At 41.1% G+C, this 20,152-nt stretch overlaps 2 protein-coding genes across 7 annotated transcripts in view; both read right to left on the bottom strand.

Annotated features, from left to right (window-relative positions):
• LOC110493160 (ATP-dependent RNA helicase with zinc finger domain) overlaps window positions 1-9,391 on the bottom strand; it is a 62,513-nt gene extending 53,122 nt beyond the window's left edge. For 2 of the 6 annotated variants that reach the window (XM_090204824.1, XM_036949701.2), the window contains exons 1-3: window positions 9,127-9,391; window positions 3,447-3,686; window positions 2,764-2,800 (exon numbers count right to left, since the gene is read on the bottom strand). In XM_090204824.1, coding sequence (XP_090060950.1) covers window positions 2,764-2,800; window positions 3,447-3,668 — 259 coding nt within the window. In that variant the 5' untranslated portion in view covers window positions 3,669-3,686; window positions 9,127-9,391. Of the gene's footprint in view, window positions 1-2,763; window positions 2,801-3,446; window positions 3,687-7,279; window positions 7,309-9,025 lie in introns of all 6 variants that reach the window. The other 4 variants (XM_036949699.2, XM_036949703.2, XM_036949700.2 and 1 more) reach the window with 4 other exon arrangements.
• Window positions 9,392-9,925: 534 nt separating this feature from the next.
• LOC110493707 (26S proteasome non-ATPase regulatory subunit 12) lies at window positions 9,926-16,338 on the bottom strand. The gene is made up of 11 exons (XM_021568124.3): window positions 16,076-16,338; window positions 15,374-15,433; window positions 15,102-15,230; window positions 14,614-14,721; window positions 14,328-14,432; window positions 13,401-13,550; window positions 12,854-12,988; window positions 12,460-12,572; window positions 11,820-11,994; window positions 11,481-11,558; window positions 9,926-10,543 (listed from the first exon to the last, which is right to left on the bottom strand). The coding sequence occupies exons 1-11, from the start codon at window positions 16,199-16,201 to the stop codon at window positions 10,334-10,336; spliced, it is 1,389 nt and encodes a 462-aa protein (XP_021423799.1). The 5' UTR covers window positions 16,202-16,338; the 3' UTR covers window positions 9,926-10,333.
• Between the last annotated feature and the right edge of the window lie 3,814 nt (window positions 16,339-20,152).

A 20,152-nucleotide genomic window follows, 5' to 3' on the forward strand; every position in this document is an offset into this window, starting at 1 on the left:
CAATAATGTTTGTACCATGTTTTGTGCTGCTGTCATGTTGTGTTGCTACCATGCTGTGTTGTCATGTGTTGCTGCCTTGCCATGTGGTCTTAGTAGGTCTCTCTTTATGTAGTGTCTTGTCGTGATGTGTGTTTTGTCCTATATTTAAATTTGATTTATTTTTAATCCCAGCACCCGCTGGAAGCCTTTTGGTAGGCCGTCATTGTAAATAAGAATTTGTTCTTAGCTGACTTGCCTAGTTAAATAAAAGGTTACATTTTTTTTTTTTAAACACGGCTATGAATGCAAATGTTATGCTAACCGCTTGTCTTGTAAATTCTCTAACTTGAGGCTGAACCTTAGCGCTGACATTTATCCAAAACGGTGACACATTTCTAACCGTAACATTTGTTAAGCATATCATCGTGTCTGGAATGATTTTAATAGCAATGAAACTATCTGAGATGACACTAATTGCCAATAAAAACAGAACGTAAGGTCTGTTGGGTAGGACTGTTATACTTATAGACTTGAATAGAAGGCATCTTTGCAGCAATGGCTCCGAGCAAATGACATTCAGGGCTACATCCATTTTAAATAGTGTTTTTTTGTTGTTGTTGTTGATAGTTACAGTTGAATCCGGAAGTTTACATACACTTAGGTTGGAGTCGTTAAAACTTGTTTTTCAACCACTCAACAAATGTCTTGTTAAACTATAGTTTTGACAAGTCGGTTAGGACATCTACTTTGTGCATGACAAGTCATTTTTCCAACAATTGTTTACAGACAGATTATTTCACTGTGTCACAATCCAGTGGGTCAGAAGTTTGCATACACTAAATTGACTGTGCCTTTAAACAGCTTGGGAAATTCCAGAAAATGATGTCATGTCTTTAGAAGCTTCTGATAGGCTAATTGACATAATTTGAGTCAATTGGAGGTGTACCTGTGGATGTATTTCAAGGCCTACCTTCAAACTCAGTGCCTCTTTGCTTGACATCATGGGAAAATCAAAAGAAAACAGCCAAAACCTCAGAATAAAAATTGTAGACCTCCACAAGTCTGGTTCATCCTTGGGAGGAATTTCCAAACGCCTGAAGGTACCACATTCATCTGTTCAAACAATAATATGCAAGTATAAACACCATGGGACCACGCAGCCGTCATACCGCTCAGGAAGGAGATGCGTTCTGTCACCTAGAGATGAACGTACTTTGGTGCGAAAAGTGCAAATCAATCCCAGAACAGCAAAGGACCTTGTGAAGATGCTGGAGGAAACAGGTACAAAATTATCTACATCCACAGTAAAACGAGTCCTATATAGACATAACCTGAAAGGCCGCTCCAAAACCACCATAAAAAAGCCAGACTACGGTTTGCAACTGCACATGGGGACAAAGATCGTACTTTTTAGAGAAATGTTCTCTGGTCTGATGAAACAAAAATTGAACTGTTTGACCGTAATGACCATTGTTATGTTTGGAGGGAAAAGGGGGAGGCTTGCAAGCCAAAGAACACCATCCCAACCGTGAAGCACGCGGGTGGCAGCGTCATGTTGTGGGGGTGCTTTGCTGCAGGAGGGACTGGTGCACTTCACAAAATAGATGGCATCATGAGGATGGAAAATTATGCAAATATATTGAAGCAACATCTCAAGACATCAGTTAAAGCTTGATCACAAATGGGTGTTCCAAATGGACAATGACTCCAAGTATACTTCCAAAGGTGTGGCAAAATGGCTTGAGGACAACAAAGTCAAGGTATTGGAGTGGCCATCAAAGCCCTGACCTCAATCCCATAGAAAATTTGTGGGCAGAACTGAAAAAGCGGGTGCGAGCAAGGAGGCCTACAAACCTGACTCAGTTACACCAGCTCTGTCAGGAGGAATGGGCCAAAATCCACCCAACTTATTGTGGGAAGCTTGTGGAAGGCTACCTGAAACGTTTGAACCAAGTTAAACAATTGAAAGGCAATGCTACCAAATGCTAATTGAGTGCATGTAAACTTCTGACCCACTGTGAATGTGATGAAAGAAATAAAAGCTGAAATAAATAATTCTCTCCTATTATTCTGATATTTCACATTCTTAAAATAAAGTGGGGATCTTAAATGACCTAAGAGGGACTTTTTTTTACCAGGATTTAAATGTCAGGAACTGTGAAAAACTGAGTTTAAATGTATTTGGCTACGGTGTACGTAAACATCCAACTTCAACTGTACATATTGGGCTATTATTTGACGATATATCCTATTGTTTTAAAAATATTTCAATACAAAATTTTGTAACTGCACCAAAACTACAGGATTTTTTTTCTTCATAGCTTATCTTTTTATTTATTAAAAAAATAAAAAATAAATAGGGAGCCAATTTGTTTTTAGCACTTTTATTTCCTTAACGGATCAAAATGTGTTCTCATGCTCTCTCTTCAGCTGACAAAGGCTTAGCAATATGTTTGGAACATCGAAACGCAATAAAATCATTGTATTCAAATCACAATACATAGAGAATCAAAATACATAACTGCACCCAAGTATTGTGATAACATCGTCTCATTAGGTCCCTGGCAATTCCCAGCCCGGATTTTAAAGTAGTCAATGTCATCATCTTCTAAGAGTTTTAAAATGGTGAAAGACCGCCATGGCGTAGCCCGTGCAAAAACAGGCTTTATGGCAAGTGCATCCTCTATCCAACTCTATAGTTGGTATATGACTGTGTAACCCGGGAGATGGGACTTCAATACAATGGGTCATGTTCTCACTATGAGAAGTACTCTACCAACTCACCATGTTTGCAGTCTTCATCTGCTTGATCATAGTTTTTCTGGAGGTAGAAAGAAAACAAGTAAACAGACAAAGTCAAAGCAGCAGAATGACTGTCCTCATAAAGGAGGGTTTAATATGACAGAAGTCCTGACTGAGTCTTAGATAAGTGCCCAGAATGGATATCTTTGCTACTCAGAGCAGAGTCACTTGCAATATAATTATAGTACTTAAGTAGTCTCTATAATCTTGAGGCTTAAGTAGTGGGGTATAATTTTAGTGCTTGAAGGAGATAACAGCACAGTGCAGTTTGCGGCAGAGAAATGAAAGGAGGCGGGACCTTGGTCGTTTTATCTGGTTCTCTGAAAACAAATCGAAGTCAAGATGGGCTTATGACATTTGACTTGAACACACTTAAATTCAAACATGTTGGTTAAGTCATAATGTGAAGGAATATGAGCAAATAGTACTTCTTACTGGCTCGTCTTGCCTTACTTAGATGACTGCTTGTGCAAAACAGGCCACAATTTAGTTTTCCGTGTGAGAGAGAACTGGTGTGAGTGCGTTTGTATCAGTTAACTTGTGTGTGATGCGTGCACAAGTGCCATTTTTGTGTGGGTAGAGGTCAGGGGGCCATATGCCCACTGAGGGAGTGGGTACGGGTGTGGGCTGAAAGGTGTGCCTCCCGGGTCAGTCTCATGCCTCACCAGCTGTAGCAGGGCGGCTATCCTGTAGAGCAGGGCGCGACTGCGGAGGGGGGTAACCGTGTCGTTGGGGGCATTGGTTGCGGGGGGTCCAGGGCTGGGAGGGGCCGGGGGGCCGAGGGCCAGCAGCGCATCTGTGCAGTGGCTCACTGCCGCCTCGTACTCCCGCCTGGCTAACGATCCGCTGGCTTCTTCACATGACTTCTCCGCTCTCCTGTCTGCCATGACTCAGGGACAGAATGTCTGGAGAGAGAGGGAGGAGCGATAAAAATGGGGATTAAGTCTCACCTAGACACTAATCGTGGGTCAGTTTAGCATTCTCCCCACTAATGGTAATCGCTGATTCTAGATCTGTACCTAGCGAAAACTTCACCCCGGAGTGAGAGACAGGGGAGATGGGAGGCAATGCTATTTCTGTGATAGGTACTTGGGGTAGTGGACTGGTAGGTCTATTTGTAGACACTTGCTTTGACGAGTTGAAATATCTTGGAATCCAACTATTGGTTCATAGACCTATATTCTCCTCACAGAGCTAAAAAAAATAAGTAGTCATGTGTGGCACTACAAACCTAAGTCAGTCCTACTGGCTCCTAAGCCGGGTGTACACTAGGCTGGGGCGGTATATCGTATTTGGAAATAGCCACGTGGTGTTTTTTCAATACCGTTAAAACTATTTCTTTGAAGTTTTTTTTATTTATACATTTGAATATTTGTAGCTACTTTTTAAGTAAATACCTGCAGTCAACTTGTGGAATACGTTAGGAGATAAAGATCGAATTTTTAATTTAACCCGTCACAATTTTTCATTATGAAGCTTCCCAGTAGTCCCCAGTCACATGGTATTTGTTTACAAACACACAAAGAGACCAGAGCCTTGTAAGTCACTCTGTCGTGCAACATGCGCCAGGTGATCTAATTACAGTATGGAATTCACAACTAAATGTGAATTCCATACAACTAATATCTTATAACTATTAAGTTAACTGTGCTAAATGCTCTGCAGTTCTGCATTTGGTTTGCTAATTTAGTGTTTAGCTTCTTCCTAAATCATGCTTCTCTTGGTAACAGCAGAGAATCCCCTCCTGGATCAAAAGCCTTGACGTCTAGTATTTGTTTTGTGCAGCAAACCAAGTAGAATTTTTTTAATTACTTGTATAAAAGATGAGCTGGGGATGTCTGTCCTGCTATATAGTTTAGGTCAGAGACAGTATAAAATGTTAGCAATGCCCTCGTTAGCATTCTCTATGGGATTTTACATGGACTTGTTTGTTATTGCTAACCTTTGGATTACAAAGGCTCAGTGGGGTTTGAAAATGTGTGTTCAGTGGCCGGTATTACAGAATATCCTGGGATGGCACAAGATCGGTATAAAAGGTATGACAATCTTTAGCTGTCCCAGACAAGTTCGAGATCAGAGACAAAATCCCCATGTCGTTGGCTACTTGGGTCGTGCGGTGGTCACTGACGCTCGTTTAATGTGAGCAGGTCAGAGATGCAATCTGAGGGCTACCAATCCTGTCTTTGAGCAGTTCCATCATCCCAATATTTTCAAACACGTTTGACAAAATCTGCAACGCTCTTGTAATATGAGATGTGCAACACCAGGTAGCCCAGTGGTTAGAGAGTTGGGCCAGTAACTGAAAGGTTGCCAGATCAAATCCCCGGGCTGACAAGGTAAAAATCTGTCGTTCTGCCCCTGAACAAGGCAGTTAACCCACTGCTCCTAGACCGTCATTGTAAATAAGAATGTTCTCAACTGACTTGCCTAGTTAAATAAAGGTTACATTTAAAAAAATGGTGAATAGCAATAGCCAATGAGAAGTCGCCAGAGAAGTAGCCAGTGAGATGATGTTGTTTGGAATCAACCAGAATGTGTAGACTCTCTAGCAGGGGCGATGACTACTAGTATGCATTTAAACTTGCCTTTAACCAAAGTGTCAAATCATTACAGTTCTGAAGTTCACAATCAGTGATAATCAATTCAAAATGTTGGCTAGATATAGTTCAACTCTTATGGCAAGGGCGAATGTCTGAAAACGTGAGGCTGCTTTGAGCCACAGTTTACAATCTAATCACATTGTTTTTCGCAAAACAGCGTGGTATCGAGAATCCTGACGACCAATCGTGTACAGTGTGGCTCTTGTCTGTGCCACATGGTTTAGGGTGCGCACCACTACGTTGGCAAGACAAAAAGCTACAGTTAAGACTGTTGTTTAACGCGAAGCTTGGCGATGTTAGGATTTTGAAAGTGGCAGGTTTAGGGAACAACCAGCAATGCACAGGTGGTGTGCACTATTTACAATACCACAGCATTCTAGGCCATGTACTCATGTCATATAGTGGCAGCAATTTTGTAAGTGATTCAAAGTTTAGGGTTGTCAAATATAGTAGTCAAATATTTTAACTATCCCACAGCTAGCACACCTGATTCAAATTGTCAACTAATCATCAAGCGAACTGGTTCAGGGCTACAACAAAATTGTGACCCGTCTTGGGGTCCATGAGGAAAGATTTGAAAACTACCCCAGCCAAACAGTAACGTGGACGAAGCTGGGCAAATTGTGCGCCGCCCTATGGGACTCCCAATCACAGACGGTTGTGATACAGCCTGGAATATGGTCAGAGAAAAAGCACTATGTAGGGTTCCCTAAAGCAAGAACCACATCCTCTTTTGATGTCATCACAAATGTGATGAGAGGCCGAGCAGTATTTCCTCTGTGGCAGTAGGTCTAAATATAGGCTTAGTTGTTGACCAAAGCATTTTAATACAGTTGACTCAATAATAAAAGCACAAGTCATATCACAAACTTGTTTTAGGCAGGTTTTTTAAAGTAACATATAGGCGCCAAAAAGGCCCCGCAGCCAACGCCACTGGAGTTATCCATTGGCGACGTCGAGCCACAATTGAATGGTTAGCAAAGGACCCATCAAAGGCACTTAATCAATAGAAGAAATGTGTGCAGCTACGACATTGGGTACTACTGTATGCTGTCTACAGGTGACACTGGAGTACTTCTACACCTAATAAGCCTAGGCTATAAGCACACAGGCAACAGGGGCATTGAGAGGTCTACACTTGCCGCGCAAAAATGTACCCTAAATCAATTCCAAAATAGCCTGCACGCTATGCTATCTACAGGTGACACTGGAGTATTTCTGAACCTAATAGGCCTATAGGCACAACTACAGGCAATAAGGCAGTCGAGTTCACTACCGGACACTTGCGGCTGTTAAAACTTGTGGTGGTGTCTGTCCTCTGCAGAGTGTGGTGTCCTATAGCGTTATTCACAGCACAGAGCTATGCCTGGCCATGGCGCCCGAGGATTCAAGGGATACAGTGTCACTAACAGAAACACACACTACCCTCCCGCAACAGAGTGAAATGACAAATAGCTGGAAGGTAGAAGGGGGCCACTAGTTGATGGGCAACAATCTGTTTTCATGCACGTTAGACAAAGCCAGAAATTGGGAGGAACATGGAGAGGCTTGAAATTAAACCTGACATGCAGTGTCTGGTGAACGGTCGTCCCTCTTTGAGATAGCCTCTGCTTTCACTAAAAACAGAAAAGGCCTCCGGGCCCAAGGAGCAACTTATAACAAATGCCCTATTTCTCCTTATCAGGGTTTGATATAGTTCTTCCATAGTGAAACAACACACTACGCCCCAGCAGTTATATCTAAGGACAGTAGCCTACTACACACCACCTCTACTTTAGCAGACGTGGGGCTAGTCTTTGTTAAATGACCATCATTGACTGAGGACAAAAGTGGTCAAACAGAATTGCATCAGCTAGGCTGGATGCTGTGCGAGAATTAAGGCAAACTGACAGGCTCACCGTTGAACTCGTCATCTTTCTTCTTGAATCTGGAGGACATAAGACAAAAGAGGCAAGATCGATATCGAATTTGAGACATGTAGCATTCTCTGACTTTTTGGAAAGGTTATTGATATGTTAGAGAAAGACCAACTGAGCAATTCAGAACATGAAGAATCAGATTTGTCTTGGCAAAATGTATTTAACATAATGAAGCACGTTTTCACCCACTCTGGGCAAAGCGAGTGGACGCCCCACTCAGTGTCTTACGTAGAGTTTCCACAGAGTGAATCACATTTCAATTCGCTCACCATGACCAAGATGTGTATAAGCTAGGTTACTTAGGTAGGCTGTTTTAGTCATCCCATAGTACCAGCCTAAACCAACATCAAGGCCACCCCCCAGAATGTGTGTGTAACAGTATATTTTAAGGAATACCTCAGATAAGGCCAAGGTTCAGAGGCAGGTTACCAGAGCAATCAAAGCATGTTAGGAAATTCTACAACTACTGTAGTGGAAATATCCCTCACAGCACGTTGGAACACCTAATGCAAATACAGGGTATGATGACCAAAATATGGGCCAACACTTTTTGTTTGGCATCTTAAGTCGATTAGCTTTAACTTGTTTACTATTATGGATCAGTCAATATACAAGAAATTGAGACAACCAAAGACATGACATGAGCATGCTATGGCCGTTTTTAAGGGCAAAATGACAAAATGACAACCATGTGGATTGCAAGTAATGGCCAGAAGTGGTATGAATGATACTTTTACTGTAAAATGAAACGCCTCATTTCAAATAAGCAAAGACGAATGAAGGGGCGACATTAATACAAGGTAAAAATTAGTCTCATCAGCAGTAGTCTTCTACTACCACCTTGGATATTTAGGCTGTGTTAGATAGCTAGTTACTACATCTATGGTTTGCTGATGCTTACCTAACGGCAAGTTTGATCAAAACACATTGCCCTATTCGGCATGATCGCTCCAAAAAAGGGCACTCCTATAGACTAATACAAATATAAAACAGTCTATTTCGAGATTCCGGGTCAGTTAATAATAGATGCACCATGTCTGTTGGCAAGCCACTAACGTTAGCTTGTTACTTGTCCATCATAGGTATTAGCTAAAACAACACCGTAGAAGCACCGCTAGCTGTGGCAGGCTCCGCGTTCGTTCGCATCATGTTTGGTGGGACCACGGTGAAATAGTCGTGAGGCGCGATCTAGCTAGTTGGCTCACATTAGCTTGTATCAAGGCATTCAGCTTTCAGATTGCGACATATCGGTGTGCAACGACATGATTAAATATCGGAGTTATTTGAACCATGGAAATGTATTGCTTCTAACTTTAAAAACAAATTAATGAGATTGGCAAAACATGTTGCTAGCTAGGAGGGCTAGCAATAATTGTGATAGACTCAAGACTCACTGAGCGATGGTAGCCAATACCATTGCATTGGCACAACATTACGAGAATAAATATAAAAAAGTAACATAATTATTGACGCTGAATTCATCATGAGTACATAGTGAGAAAAGGCAGTTTGCACGTCAGACAAAATAGGGCCCATCGCTTTGGTTTTGGCACCAACTAGCTTGCTATCGCTAAATGTCTGGCTAGCAAGCTGACCAAAACGTATGCAGAATGGATTCACACCTAGCGCGTTAGCGTTATTGCCCGGGCCTGTAATTTTGGCTCGGTTTTCAGACGTATAGAAGTGAATTGACATTATATTGTGGTCTCGGCGTAAATGTTATACCTTCATTACTCTCAGAATGTGTTACAGACGGGAGTCAAGTCGGTGTCCTTGCCTCTGAAAAAGACAACTGAAAGGACTGAAAATGGGAAGTCTACACTTACCTAGCTTTACTTTCTACGCCATCTTGGATCCACTTATCAGCCCATCGCAAAGGATAGTGGGATGTAGCTCATCTGAAGGTTGAGGGGATTTGGGTCTTTTTGGTGTAGGTTGGGGTTTGACGATTGTGGACAACGAACCTAGTCATATAGCAAGCAGCCTTTATAGCAAGTCATTACTCCAGTTTTCATATATTTCCCTAGATAATTGCACAAACCGGTTTCCAGTGTTTGCCTAGCTGAGCACTGTCAATTATATAACAGTATTGCACAAACAAAACATTCTGTCGTGTATTTTGTCCACTATGTGGACAATTTTCAGAGATATTTTGACGTATGGATGATTTGGATAATTAAAACAATAGAAAGGTAACGTTTAATCATACATTACTACATTTAAATTATTTCTACATAACATCTCAATGCCTTTACTTTTGAATAACTGCTGTTTTTCTATTTTCATGTGGATATAACTACACAGTAAGGTAGAAACATTCAGCATCTTGCATAAACTCACTAAATAAGTCTTGATTTAGTGTCAGCTGTGCATGCTGTAGCATTTATAGTCATCCCTAGATGGCTGAGGATTCAGAACCTTTCAAACCAACAACAAAAAGCTGCATGTCAGGTTTGCATTTCACAGCTTTTAAATAAGTATTCTTAACTTGATCTGACAACAGTTACATACAACTCTGTAATATTCAAATGTTCTGTTACAATACTCAAAATAATATCCATTATGCAAGGTGAGAATAGTTTGTTTACATTGCGAAGTAGACATAAAAAGACATCAAGAACTTACAGTAAATGTTTTAATACAGCAAGTTGCACGCAAATGCTCTAACACTAAATCCCTTATGACGGTTACATGAAAAAGAGAGTTGGAACAGGAGAGAAAACATTAACAGTGTATGCCCCTCTGTGGTCTAGGTTCTAGAACAAAGTACATGCCCAGATTGTAGTAGATAAACTTGGGAGACCACTCTAAACAATGTAATTTGCATTATATCAGTGGGACAAGACATAATAACAACGTAAGACTTGTTTATTGTAAATGCTTCAACTTTGCTGACTGTAAGAAACAGAAAGGGATGTGGTATTTGTTATTCCAAAAAATTGGAGTAGTTGACATTGGAATAACGGTTCATTCATCAATATAAATTCAGAAGAACATTACATTTTTTTATGAAAACAATGCACTCGGCCCTCATCACTGCAGATTGTGTATCATCTCCTCTTTGGCGATGAGATGTGTGGTTTTGTTGACCAGGGACATGAGGGAGTTCAGTTTGTGGGACCAATCGTTGAGCAGGTCGTTGGGGTCCTTCGGCCTCTGGAAGTTGATGATGCCGGCTAGCCTGTCCACCTTGGCGTAGATGGTCTTGTTCACCACCAGGTTGGAGAGGAACTCCTCAGACTCCTGCAAGACATAGAGATGCTAGAACCTGTGTCTTCAAAAACCATCAATAACTAATCACATATTTCATTTAGGGTATTGCGATGAGCGAGATGCAAAGACCTCGCTCTCACACAGTATCTGCGGCGTTCGCTTCACGCCGTTACGGCAACGGGACCAAAACAGCGGAAGAGGTTTAGCCTTGCACTTAAACGCTCTTAGTTGTTGCGGTAATTGACCCACTATGCTGTTTACTTTATACATTACATCAAATCTCTAAGTCTACCTTCGATTTGACCTTTAAGCAACGAACAATTCTAGTATTTTGTGTTTTATTAGGTTCCCCATTAGCTACTGCTAAAGCAGCAACTACTCTTCTTGGGGTCCAGACAAAACATGACGTAATACATAACATTAGTAGACAAATACAGCACAGGGACAGAACTTCAAATATTTCAAATAAGAATACAGGTTTTCATACATTCCTTTGCTCTACTGTTCTAATTGCTTTGTCTAAGCCAGTTCTGGCTTCCTAATCTCACAGCACCAGTTGTTCTGTAAACACCAGAGATAATCCCACAACATCAGGAACCATCCATGTCCTTGGTTCTTGCGTAAGCATTTCATTGGACGGTGTATCCCGTACATACGACTAACAAAACTTGAAACTTGACGTCAACACTGTGCATAATCATGTGACTCAGATGCTATTGAATGCAAGTGCAATACACACGGAAATGGAAATGCAACAATCGTGTGGAGTTTCACCAAGTCGTTAACTCCTGTTCAGTTCCCCTGACGTGAACAGAGCCACATCATATCATATGGAGCGGCACAGAAGTTTCAACCTTATTTTGGAGGGAAAACTAACCCTTTAAGGCTCCATTCATTAGGGTTAAGTAAGTATTCCATCCCCTGACAAAAATGTAACAGGTGCAAAGAGTAGATCGGTGGTGCTTACATCAATGGAGAGGTCCAGGAGGCCAGCCATCCTCTTCATTGTGATTCTTGTGTAATATTTGGCCATAATTCTTATATTCTAAAGAAGAGATTAAGAAAAACACAAAAATAAGCAACGGTGGAACATAACATAGTTGGAATCAAAAATACCAATTACATGAAAGTATTCTAGATGGGAAAGGGATGTTTCCAGATCCTTTTCAGCAACTATGTTCCAACGAAAGACAGTTTTGCGATGGATGCCACCACAGACCCTTTGCTAAAACAAACTATCCCACTAAAGTAATTGTGATATTCTAGCTATAGATATTCCATGAAAGCAGTTCCATAAACTACTTACGTGCTCCACCACTCTATTCTTGAGGTCCTTCCACCTCTTCTCGCCCTCCTCTGAGCAGTTGAATACGTCGGTGGCCGGGCTGTCGGGGGAGCCCTCCCTCAGCTCCTTCCCATAATCCTCCACCAGGGAGGCCCAACGCATCAGCTCCATGGTGGTGAACTGCTTCAGGAGGTCCCTTGAGGGAGAGGTAAAAGGGAAACCAGGATGAGACGAACCACAGCACGGCAATAGCGCCACCTCACAATGATATGAAGTTGAGGCACCAGAGTTTAGCCTAGGTTTCACCGTACCACAGAGATCAAGCATAAGCTTTTGGTAGCTTAGCTAGGTTTCACCCCTGGGAATTGGCTAGGTTATGTGGTACCTTGGTGAATATATAGTTAATTACTATGTTACAGAATTGGATGTCGTGCTAGGTTGATGAGGAATATTGTGAAACAGTATTGAATGCTAAGATTTTCACGAATGAATCATCTCAAGGTTACATTGTTCCGATGAGGAATATTTGGGCATTGCTGATGAGAAATAGTGTGTTATACCATTGAAGATTGTAAGGAATGAACCATTGAAGCTAGATTACATTCTTGGTATTTGAGGGAGAAACGAAAGCACCGGAATATAGTGTGATTTAATGTCTTACTTGTATTTGGGTATTTCTTCCAATTTCTTGTCTTCGTTGATTCTGTGCACCAGGTCTGACTGCTCGTTGTCGTAGGGAGCCAGTATCACATACAGAACAACACTTTTCAGGGCCTGGAACAGGAAAGAACATTAGCGTTGTATTGTTATGTATTTTAAAAGGTGCAATCTGTAACGTCTTAGTCCCCCGTGAAGGCAGACCCAATCTTAGTTCCATTTACACCAATCAGTGTGCAGTCCACTCGCTAAGACCCCTCTCCAATTAAGTCCTGCTGCCAGAGCAATATTTCTCTCAGAAACAAAATGTACAGCGTGTGCCTTTAAAAAGGCATCAAATAATATCAAAAGACTTATCATCCTGATGCCTAAAACAGTCTTCTGAGACCAGTGTTTACCTGTTGCCATTTGGAGCTATCCTCCAGAATGCAGGGGGTATCATAGATGGCACGGTAGTGTTTGCAGATGGACAAGTAGGATCCCTCGTGCTGGTCTACTTGGATCATCAGATTGTAATACTTCAGCTTAGACTCCTATGGAAAAATAGTGACGTAAATGGTTAATAATATTGCAGCTTGTATGTTTCTTCATCGGGAGCAGCGTAGACAGCCAAAACGAACAGTCATTTTTTCCAAACAGACAAAAATAAAATCTGATTTCAGTATTTTGCAGGAAATAAATATTGTTTTCTGTAGAAAACTGTTCCAGGAATAGGAAACAAAAGTGAACGTTTTGATTGGAACATTGAACGTTTAGGTAGTTCCCCCCCCCCCCTATAAACAAAACCATATCTGCGTCTCAAATGGCCCCCTATTCAATACATAGACCCTATGGGTCCTGGTCAAAAGTAGTGCACTATATAGAGAATAGGGCGCCATTTGGGAGGGAGGCCATATCATAACACCCAGCCTGAACAGATTATTTGTCTTTCCTCTCTTCTCTCACCTCGGTGCCATCCTCTGTAAAGAACTTGGTGTTGATCTTCTTGCTGATGATCTGGGTGCGGATGTAGTCCTTGACAGCGATGCACAGTCTCATTTGCTCCAGGATGAACTCCACCTTCTCTTTCTTCTCCATGGAGCCGTATGTCTCCACCTGTAGAGTGAAAGAGTGCATGTTGTGAGAGGCAGAATGTTTTATTCTATCCCTGGGTTACATCGTATCAAAACGTTTCTCATAATACCACTACCATTTTGTGCCTACTGAACACAGCCCAGCTGTGCTACATCACAGCCTGGACCGGAAGAAGAATGGTGTGTGAACAATTGTTGCAGTGGTTCTGCCCTCAATAAAGGACATACTGATGGAGTGCGCTACACTTTACAGACACCATAATTCATCTAAAATAAAATCTAGTGTCTCAGTCAACTTTCACTGAAATGATTAAAGGGAAATTTCACAATTTTTCAACTTCATATTCATCATCTCCAGCACCACCCCAACATATGTGAAATGGCACATTTCTATGTTTTGTAGTAAAAAGAGAAGAGAAGATAAGTGTTTCCAATGACATCATCCACCAATTAGTAGGCAATGCCTACTCATAATTGGTTTAAAAAAAATTAAAAATCCCACAACGCACACCGATATCATTGGAAACACTTTTCTTCTTCTTCTCTCTTTTTTACTACAAAACATAGAAACACACCACGCTCACATATGATGATGTTGGGGTGGTGCTGGAGATGAATATGAGGTTGATTTTTATTTGATGTGAAGGGGATTTGGCCACCAGTTTGAGTTCTGCTCATGTCTGAAGATTCAGTCCAGTAAGTCAAATAGCTTCAATCAACATGGATGGTTGAAACCTCTTACCCCTAGTCTATAAGAAATTGTGAAAACTGCCAAGTAATGTCTGCGAAAGCCCCTTACCTGCAGCTCTTGGAGGATTGCTGCGGCCTCTTTGACCTCGCCATGCTGCTCCTTGATGTTTGCCAATGTTTTTGTCAGCCTGGCTCGCTCAATCTCCACATAGATCTGAGTGAGGGAAACAAAGTCGTTAGCGCATTTGAATTGAATGGAGACATGACTTGGACCCACAAAAGTAAAATATTTAGTTTTATGCCATCTGAATATGCATGATTGGTGGTATCATCTTAATGTCATTTTAGGATGATCCAAGTAAGGATAATCAGAGAAAGTTCATGACACCACGTACCTTTCCAGCGGTCACTGTGCGTAGTGTGTCAATGAGTCTCAGCTTAACGGTCAGGTCGGTCACGGTATCTACATACTTGTAACATTCTTGCACCATCTTAGCAACAGCCTGAGAAGAGAGAAACAAAGCAAAAGAAAAGGTTATATATATATATATATATATATATATATATATATATATATATATATACAAAGAGATAACATCAGGCAAAACTTTACATGAATGAAGAAAACTTTGCTTTAATGGTAAAGCACCTTTCTTAACCTACTGGTGCATACCTGGGGTGTATTCACAATAAACCAAATGTTGGCAAACAGAACAAAATAGGGAGGGACCTATATTAATTTGTCAAATAGAAATGGTTGATGCGTTGCAAGACGTTTTCTGTTGCAAGACATTTTGCAACTGCGTGTGCTAATGAATACACCCCTGCCTCAATGTTTTACCTTCCCTTAGTATCCCTTCAAAGAAGGAGCCCCAAGTCTCACCCCTTTGAGCTGACTCCTCCTTTTAGAGAGCAGCATAATGTTTTCATTCAGGGCATCCATGTCCTTCGCTTCATAGCACATCTGCACAACGGCCACCAGGATTCTGGAGGTTGACACCATGTCAGAAGCCTGTGTAGATGGATAGAAAGAGGACAATGTTACTTACAAAGATAGCGATGTGATTAGTCAGAGGAGTACGATCATAGAGATTATAGTTTAATCTCAATGGGTATGATGTTTAATTAGAAATACATTTATGAATTCACGCTCACCGTTCTTGTTTGCTTCTCCAGCGACAAGAGGCTTTCAACGGCCTCCTGCAGCCTACCTTCCTAAAAGAGCAGGAGACACATCTTACAGTCAGGACAAATGACAGACAATCGTTACAAAGATCAATTGAATGACAACACACGATCAAATTACAAGACAGATGACCAAAAATACTAATTAAAACTGTATCATCCATAACGTTGTTGATGATCAGAGTCTGATTTGAGAAAGCCAAAGATGTCAACAACACATTCTGTCAGCATTGACACATGATTAAAACGGAAACATCACTAGCTAACGTTAGTTAGAAATATACTAAAGTTACAGCTAAAGTAAAGGGGTCTAAGAAAAACAATAACTGTGGTACCTACGTTAGTAGTTGGTTGATAAATTATTCTAAAATCCGACTGAAACGACCAAGCAGCTGGTTAGCATAACATAACACCAAGAGCTACTGTATTAGTAGTCTGTAGGTAGCTAGAGAAGCTACATGACGAAAACAATTACCGTAGCTAGCTAAATAACTAATTAATATATATAACTTACAAGTAAACCGAATCAATATTTGTGATACGTTGTTATAATAGAGCCGCAATGTTGCCTATTATGAAAAACACTTTATTTGCGAACAAGTTAGCCATTTTGCTAACATTCGTGATGCACCATGACTCAGCCAGCGCTGGCCACATTCATACTCAACTTACTTTTGCCATTTTGGCACACTCCGGTAGACGTGTATCTACAGTTGAACTGTAGTCAATCTCCATCTTCACAAGCTTGCCATCTGATCTTTCTGATCGCTCCACCTCTGCTGACATGTTTTCCGACATCGTAAGTTGAATACTACGGCGAATTGACAAGTGAAATGTCTGCTAAGTGCTAAGAACTGCTAGCCTGCTGCTGTTGTGTCAAAACTACAGGAAGTGAAGGAAAACCGGCCAATCACAATGAACTGCAAAGGCCACCTAGGCTGCCAGAAGGACCCAGAGAAGGACCATAAAAAAATATTGTTATTTGTGTCAGGCGTTTTGAGAGTCAAGACTTAGTTATTCACAAAGCATTTCTCTCTCAACTTAACCTTTTCAGCTGCCATTAATAGGTTGTTGATGGGGGGAAACTGTGATCAGATTGAAACGTTATAATTTCCAGAATTATTTTCTGGTATCTTTTTTTAAGCATTACAATAGTGGACCACAAACAAAAAGAACCCTGTCTGTGAAGGAGGGATTTTAAGTAAAGTGAATGTAAACCTAATTGTGTAAGAAATGGTCTAATTTACGATGATGATGATGATGATGATGATGATGTAGTCTCGGGGCCATCCTTCCAAATCTCATCTCATTGACTCAACCATCAAAGTTTCAAGACAGTTGTGCACTATTGGTGATAGAGTACCATTTCAGACACAGACAGTCCTGTTTGAAAAACATTGAGGAAGAGATAGTGAGGAATGTGTTTTCTTTGCAAATGGCTTACACCCATGGTGGAATGAGAATATTTTCCCGCCTGCCCAGGAAAAAACTCTCTATGCACTTTGAGATTATTCTGTATAATGAAAAGCGCTTTACAAATGTCATGAATTATTATTATTATTAAACCAACTGGATAGAGAGAACCCTGCCTCAGGAAGCCTATCATATTGTGGTATGATTCTGAAAAGTACTGCCCACTTTCACACTATTGACACAATGTTGTGAATAATTCACACTAAATTAATATATTTATTAAGTTCCTTTCCTGAGCTTGAAAAGTATTCATACTACTTGACTTATTCCACATTATGTTGTGTTACAACCTCAATTCAAAATTGATTAAATATATTATTTAATACCCCATATTTGTATTTATTTCTTTGAACCTTTATTTAACTACTCTGGGCCAATTGTGCACTGCCCAATCACAGTCAGTTGTGATACAGCCTGGAGTTGAACCAGGGTCCATAGTGATGCCTCTCGCACTGAGATACAGTGCCTTAAACTGCTGCGCCACTCAGGAGCCCACTAAATCTTTTTTTTCACTCTGCATTTAGGTTAATATTGTATAGTAACTACAATGTTGTTGATCCATCCTTGATCCAGCCAATAAACTCTGTAGCTGTTTTAAAGTCGCCATTGGCTCATGGTGAAAACCCTGAACGGTTTCCTTCCACTCCGGCAACTGAGTTGGGAAGGACGCCTATCTTTGGAGTGACTGGGTGTATTGATACACCATCCAAAGTGTAATTAATAACTTCTACCAATAGGTGCCCTTCTTTGCAATGCAATGTGGTTGAATCTGTGCTTGAAATTCACTGCTCGACTGAGGGACCTTACAGATAATTGTATATGTGAGGTACAGAGATGAGGTAGTGATTGAAAAATCATGTTAAGCACTATTATTGCAGTCCATGCAACTTGCTGATTCCACCATTGGTGTGCCAGGACAGAGAAAATCTTTGACTGGGCTGTACGCGAGCTGACCCCCATAGGAGTGGGAGGGCCAAGAGACCAGAAGTGGCAGAATGGAGTGCTCGATTTGAGGTGTAGGGTTTGAGCATTGGCTGAAAGTAGGGAGGGGCAGTTCCCCTTGCTGCTCCTTAGGCAAGTAAAGAAAGGGGTCTTGAAGTGGATGCAAGCTTCTACTGGAAGCCAGTGGAGTGTGTGGAGGAGCCGGGTGACACGGGAGAACTTGGGAAGGTTGAACACCAGGCGAGCTGCAGCGTTCAGGATAAGTTGCAGGGGTTTGATGGCAAAAGCGGGGAGCTCAGCCAACAGAGATTTGCAGTAGTCCATACGGGAGATGACAAGTGCCTGGATTAGGACCTTGGATTTGAATGGTGTACAAAGAATTTAGCAGCATGTTGCTGCTGACAACTAGGCTGAAACAATGAATGAATTGGGTAGGCCAAATCTCCATGTATTGACTCTAGTTTACCAGCAGATGTCCCTAGGACATTACTGTTCAATATTTGGTTTCATTCCCACAGTTCATTGCTTTGAAAGATTTCCCTGAGAAATACATACAACTCATGTAGGTCAGTGATTTTCCTGCTCCGGGGAGAGGCTGCCACTAAGCGCTGGCCTAGGATCAGATTACCCCAACACAGTCTAAACCTTAACAGCTTGAAAATTAAACATGGCCTGTATCAGCTCAGAGAGGAGACCAAGTATGAAATAATGAAAATAATAATGAATAAAACAGGGTTGAAGAGGCATCCAAGTATTTACAGGATCCTAAAGCACTCATTCAAGTAATGTAGGGCAAATATCAACAGTACCGATCAAGCCTCCATCGATAACAACCTTGTCATCTTTATGATGAAGTTGTGTCTCCAATAAACTTCCTAAGAAGAGACTGCCTGAGAACTCATTTGATCACTTTTATAAGCATGAGGTTTAAAGTTATATGGAGAATGAGAAATCAATTGTGAGTGTGACCATGCAAATCATAATGAATCCACTCTTTGTTACCCTGAACTGAAATTATCTGAGATCCACTGAGAGACTGAAGATGAAACCACATCCAGCACTCTCATCAAACACACAGGTGAGAGCTTGAGTCCAACCCCTGCCCATTGTCCATTGTGGGCCACAGGTATTGCGTAACATGACTTCATTTGAGAATGTGCTGTTCTGAGCTGGATCTTTATGTAGCCATAGTCCTACATACAGGGCTATTGTGTGTGTTGAGAAGGTCATATATCTGACATAGAGCCTAATACCCTTTCTAATAAAAAACAGACCTTATTCAAATGTTGGAGTTACATCATTATTGTAATGTTGGTCAAACTACAGACTAGATCACATGAAAAGCTATTTTCTGTGTCCCAAAGGGCATCCTGTCCCCTGTATAGTGCACTACTTTTGACCAGGGCTCATAGGGCTCTTGTCAAAAGTTGGGCAGTGTGTAGGGAATGGGGTGCCATTTGCGACACAGGCATTGTTCTTGTCCATTGAACCAAATTGTCACGAAGCCCTTTTGACATTGGAACTTGGAATAAAATCCTAAAAGATTCATAAAACCAAGTCATATTTAATGAAACATGCAACTGGTTCATTTATTTCAATTCTTATTGCTTGATCAGTTTGCCCTCTATTTTAAATTGTTTATTTATCCTTTATTTAACTAGGCAAGTCAGTTAAGAACAAATTCTTATTTACAATGACGGCCTACCAAAAGTTCAAAGGTCTCCTGCGGGGACGGGGGCTGGGATTAAAAATAAATTAAATAAAAATATAGGACAAAACACACATCACAAGAGAGACAACACAACACTACATAAAGAGAGACATAAGACAACAACATAGCATGGCAGCAACACATAACAACACAGCATGGTAGCAACACAACATGACAACAACATGGTAGCAACACAACATGACAGCAGACAACATGGTAGCAGCACAAAACAGGGTACAAATATTATTGGGCACAGACAACAGAGACAACAATACATCACGCAAAGCAGCCACAACTGTCAGTAAGAGTGTCCATGATTGAGTCTTTGAATGAAGAGATTGAGATAAAACTGTCCAGCTTGAGTGTTTGTGGCAGCTTGTTCCAGTCGCTAGCTGCAGTGAACTGAAAAGACGAGCGACCCAGGGATGTCTGTGCTTTGGGGACCTTTAACAGAATGTGACTGGCAGAACGGGTGTTGTATGTGAAGGATGAGGGCTGCAGTAAATATCTCAGATAGGGGGGAGTGAGGCCTAAGAGGGTTTTATAAATAAGCATAAACCAGTGGGTCTTGCGACGGGTATAAGGAGATGACCAGTTTACAGAAGAATATAGAGTGCAGTGAT

This window comes from Oncorhynchus mykiss, chromosome 17, assembly GCF_057628025.1.
Source record: "Oncorhynchus mykiss isolate SJ-2025 chromosome 17, ASM5762802v1, whole genome shotgun sequence".
NCBI classification, from domain to species: domain Eukaryota; kingdom Metazoa; phylum Chordata; class Actinopteri; order Salmoniformes; family Salmonidae; genus Oncorhynchus; species Oncorhynchus mykiss.

Excerpts from the sequence above, each read along its gene's own strand:
- LOC110493707 (XM_021568124.3), bottom strand. The coding sequence starts at position 16,201 with ATGTCGGAAAACATGTCAGCAGAGGTGGAGCGATCAGAAAGATCAGAT. Across the intron at positions 12,989-13,400 it reads TTACAGAGGATGGCACCGAG|GAGTCTAAGCTGAAGTATTA; the intron begins GTGAGAGAAGAG and ends ATTTTTCCATAG. Across the intron at positions 10,544-11,480 it reads TCCTGGACCTCTCCATTGAT|GAGTCTGAGGAGTTCCTCTC; the intron begins GTAAGCACCACC and ends TATGTCTTGCAG.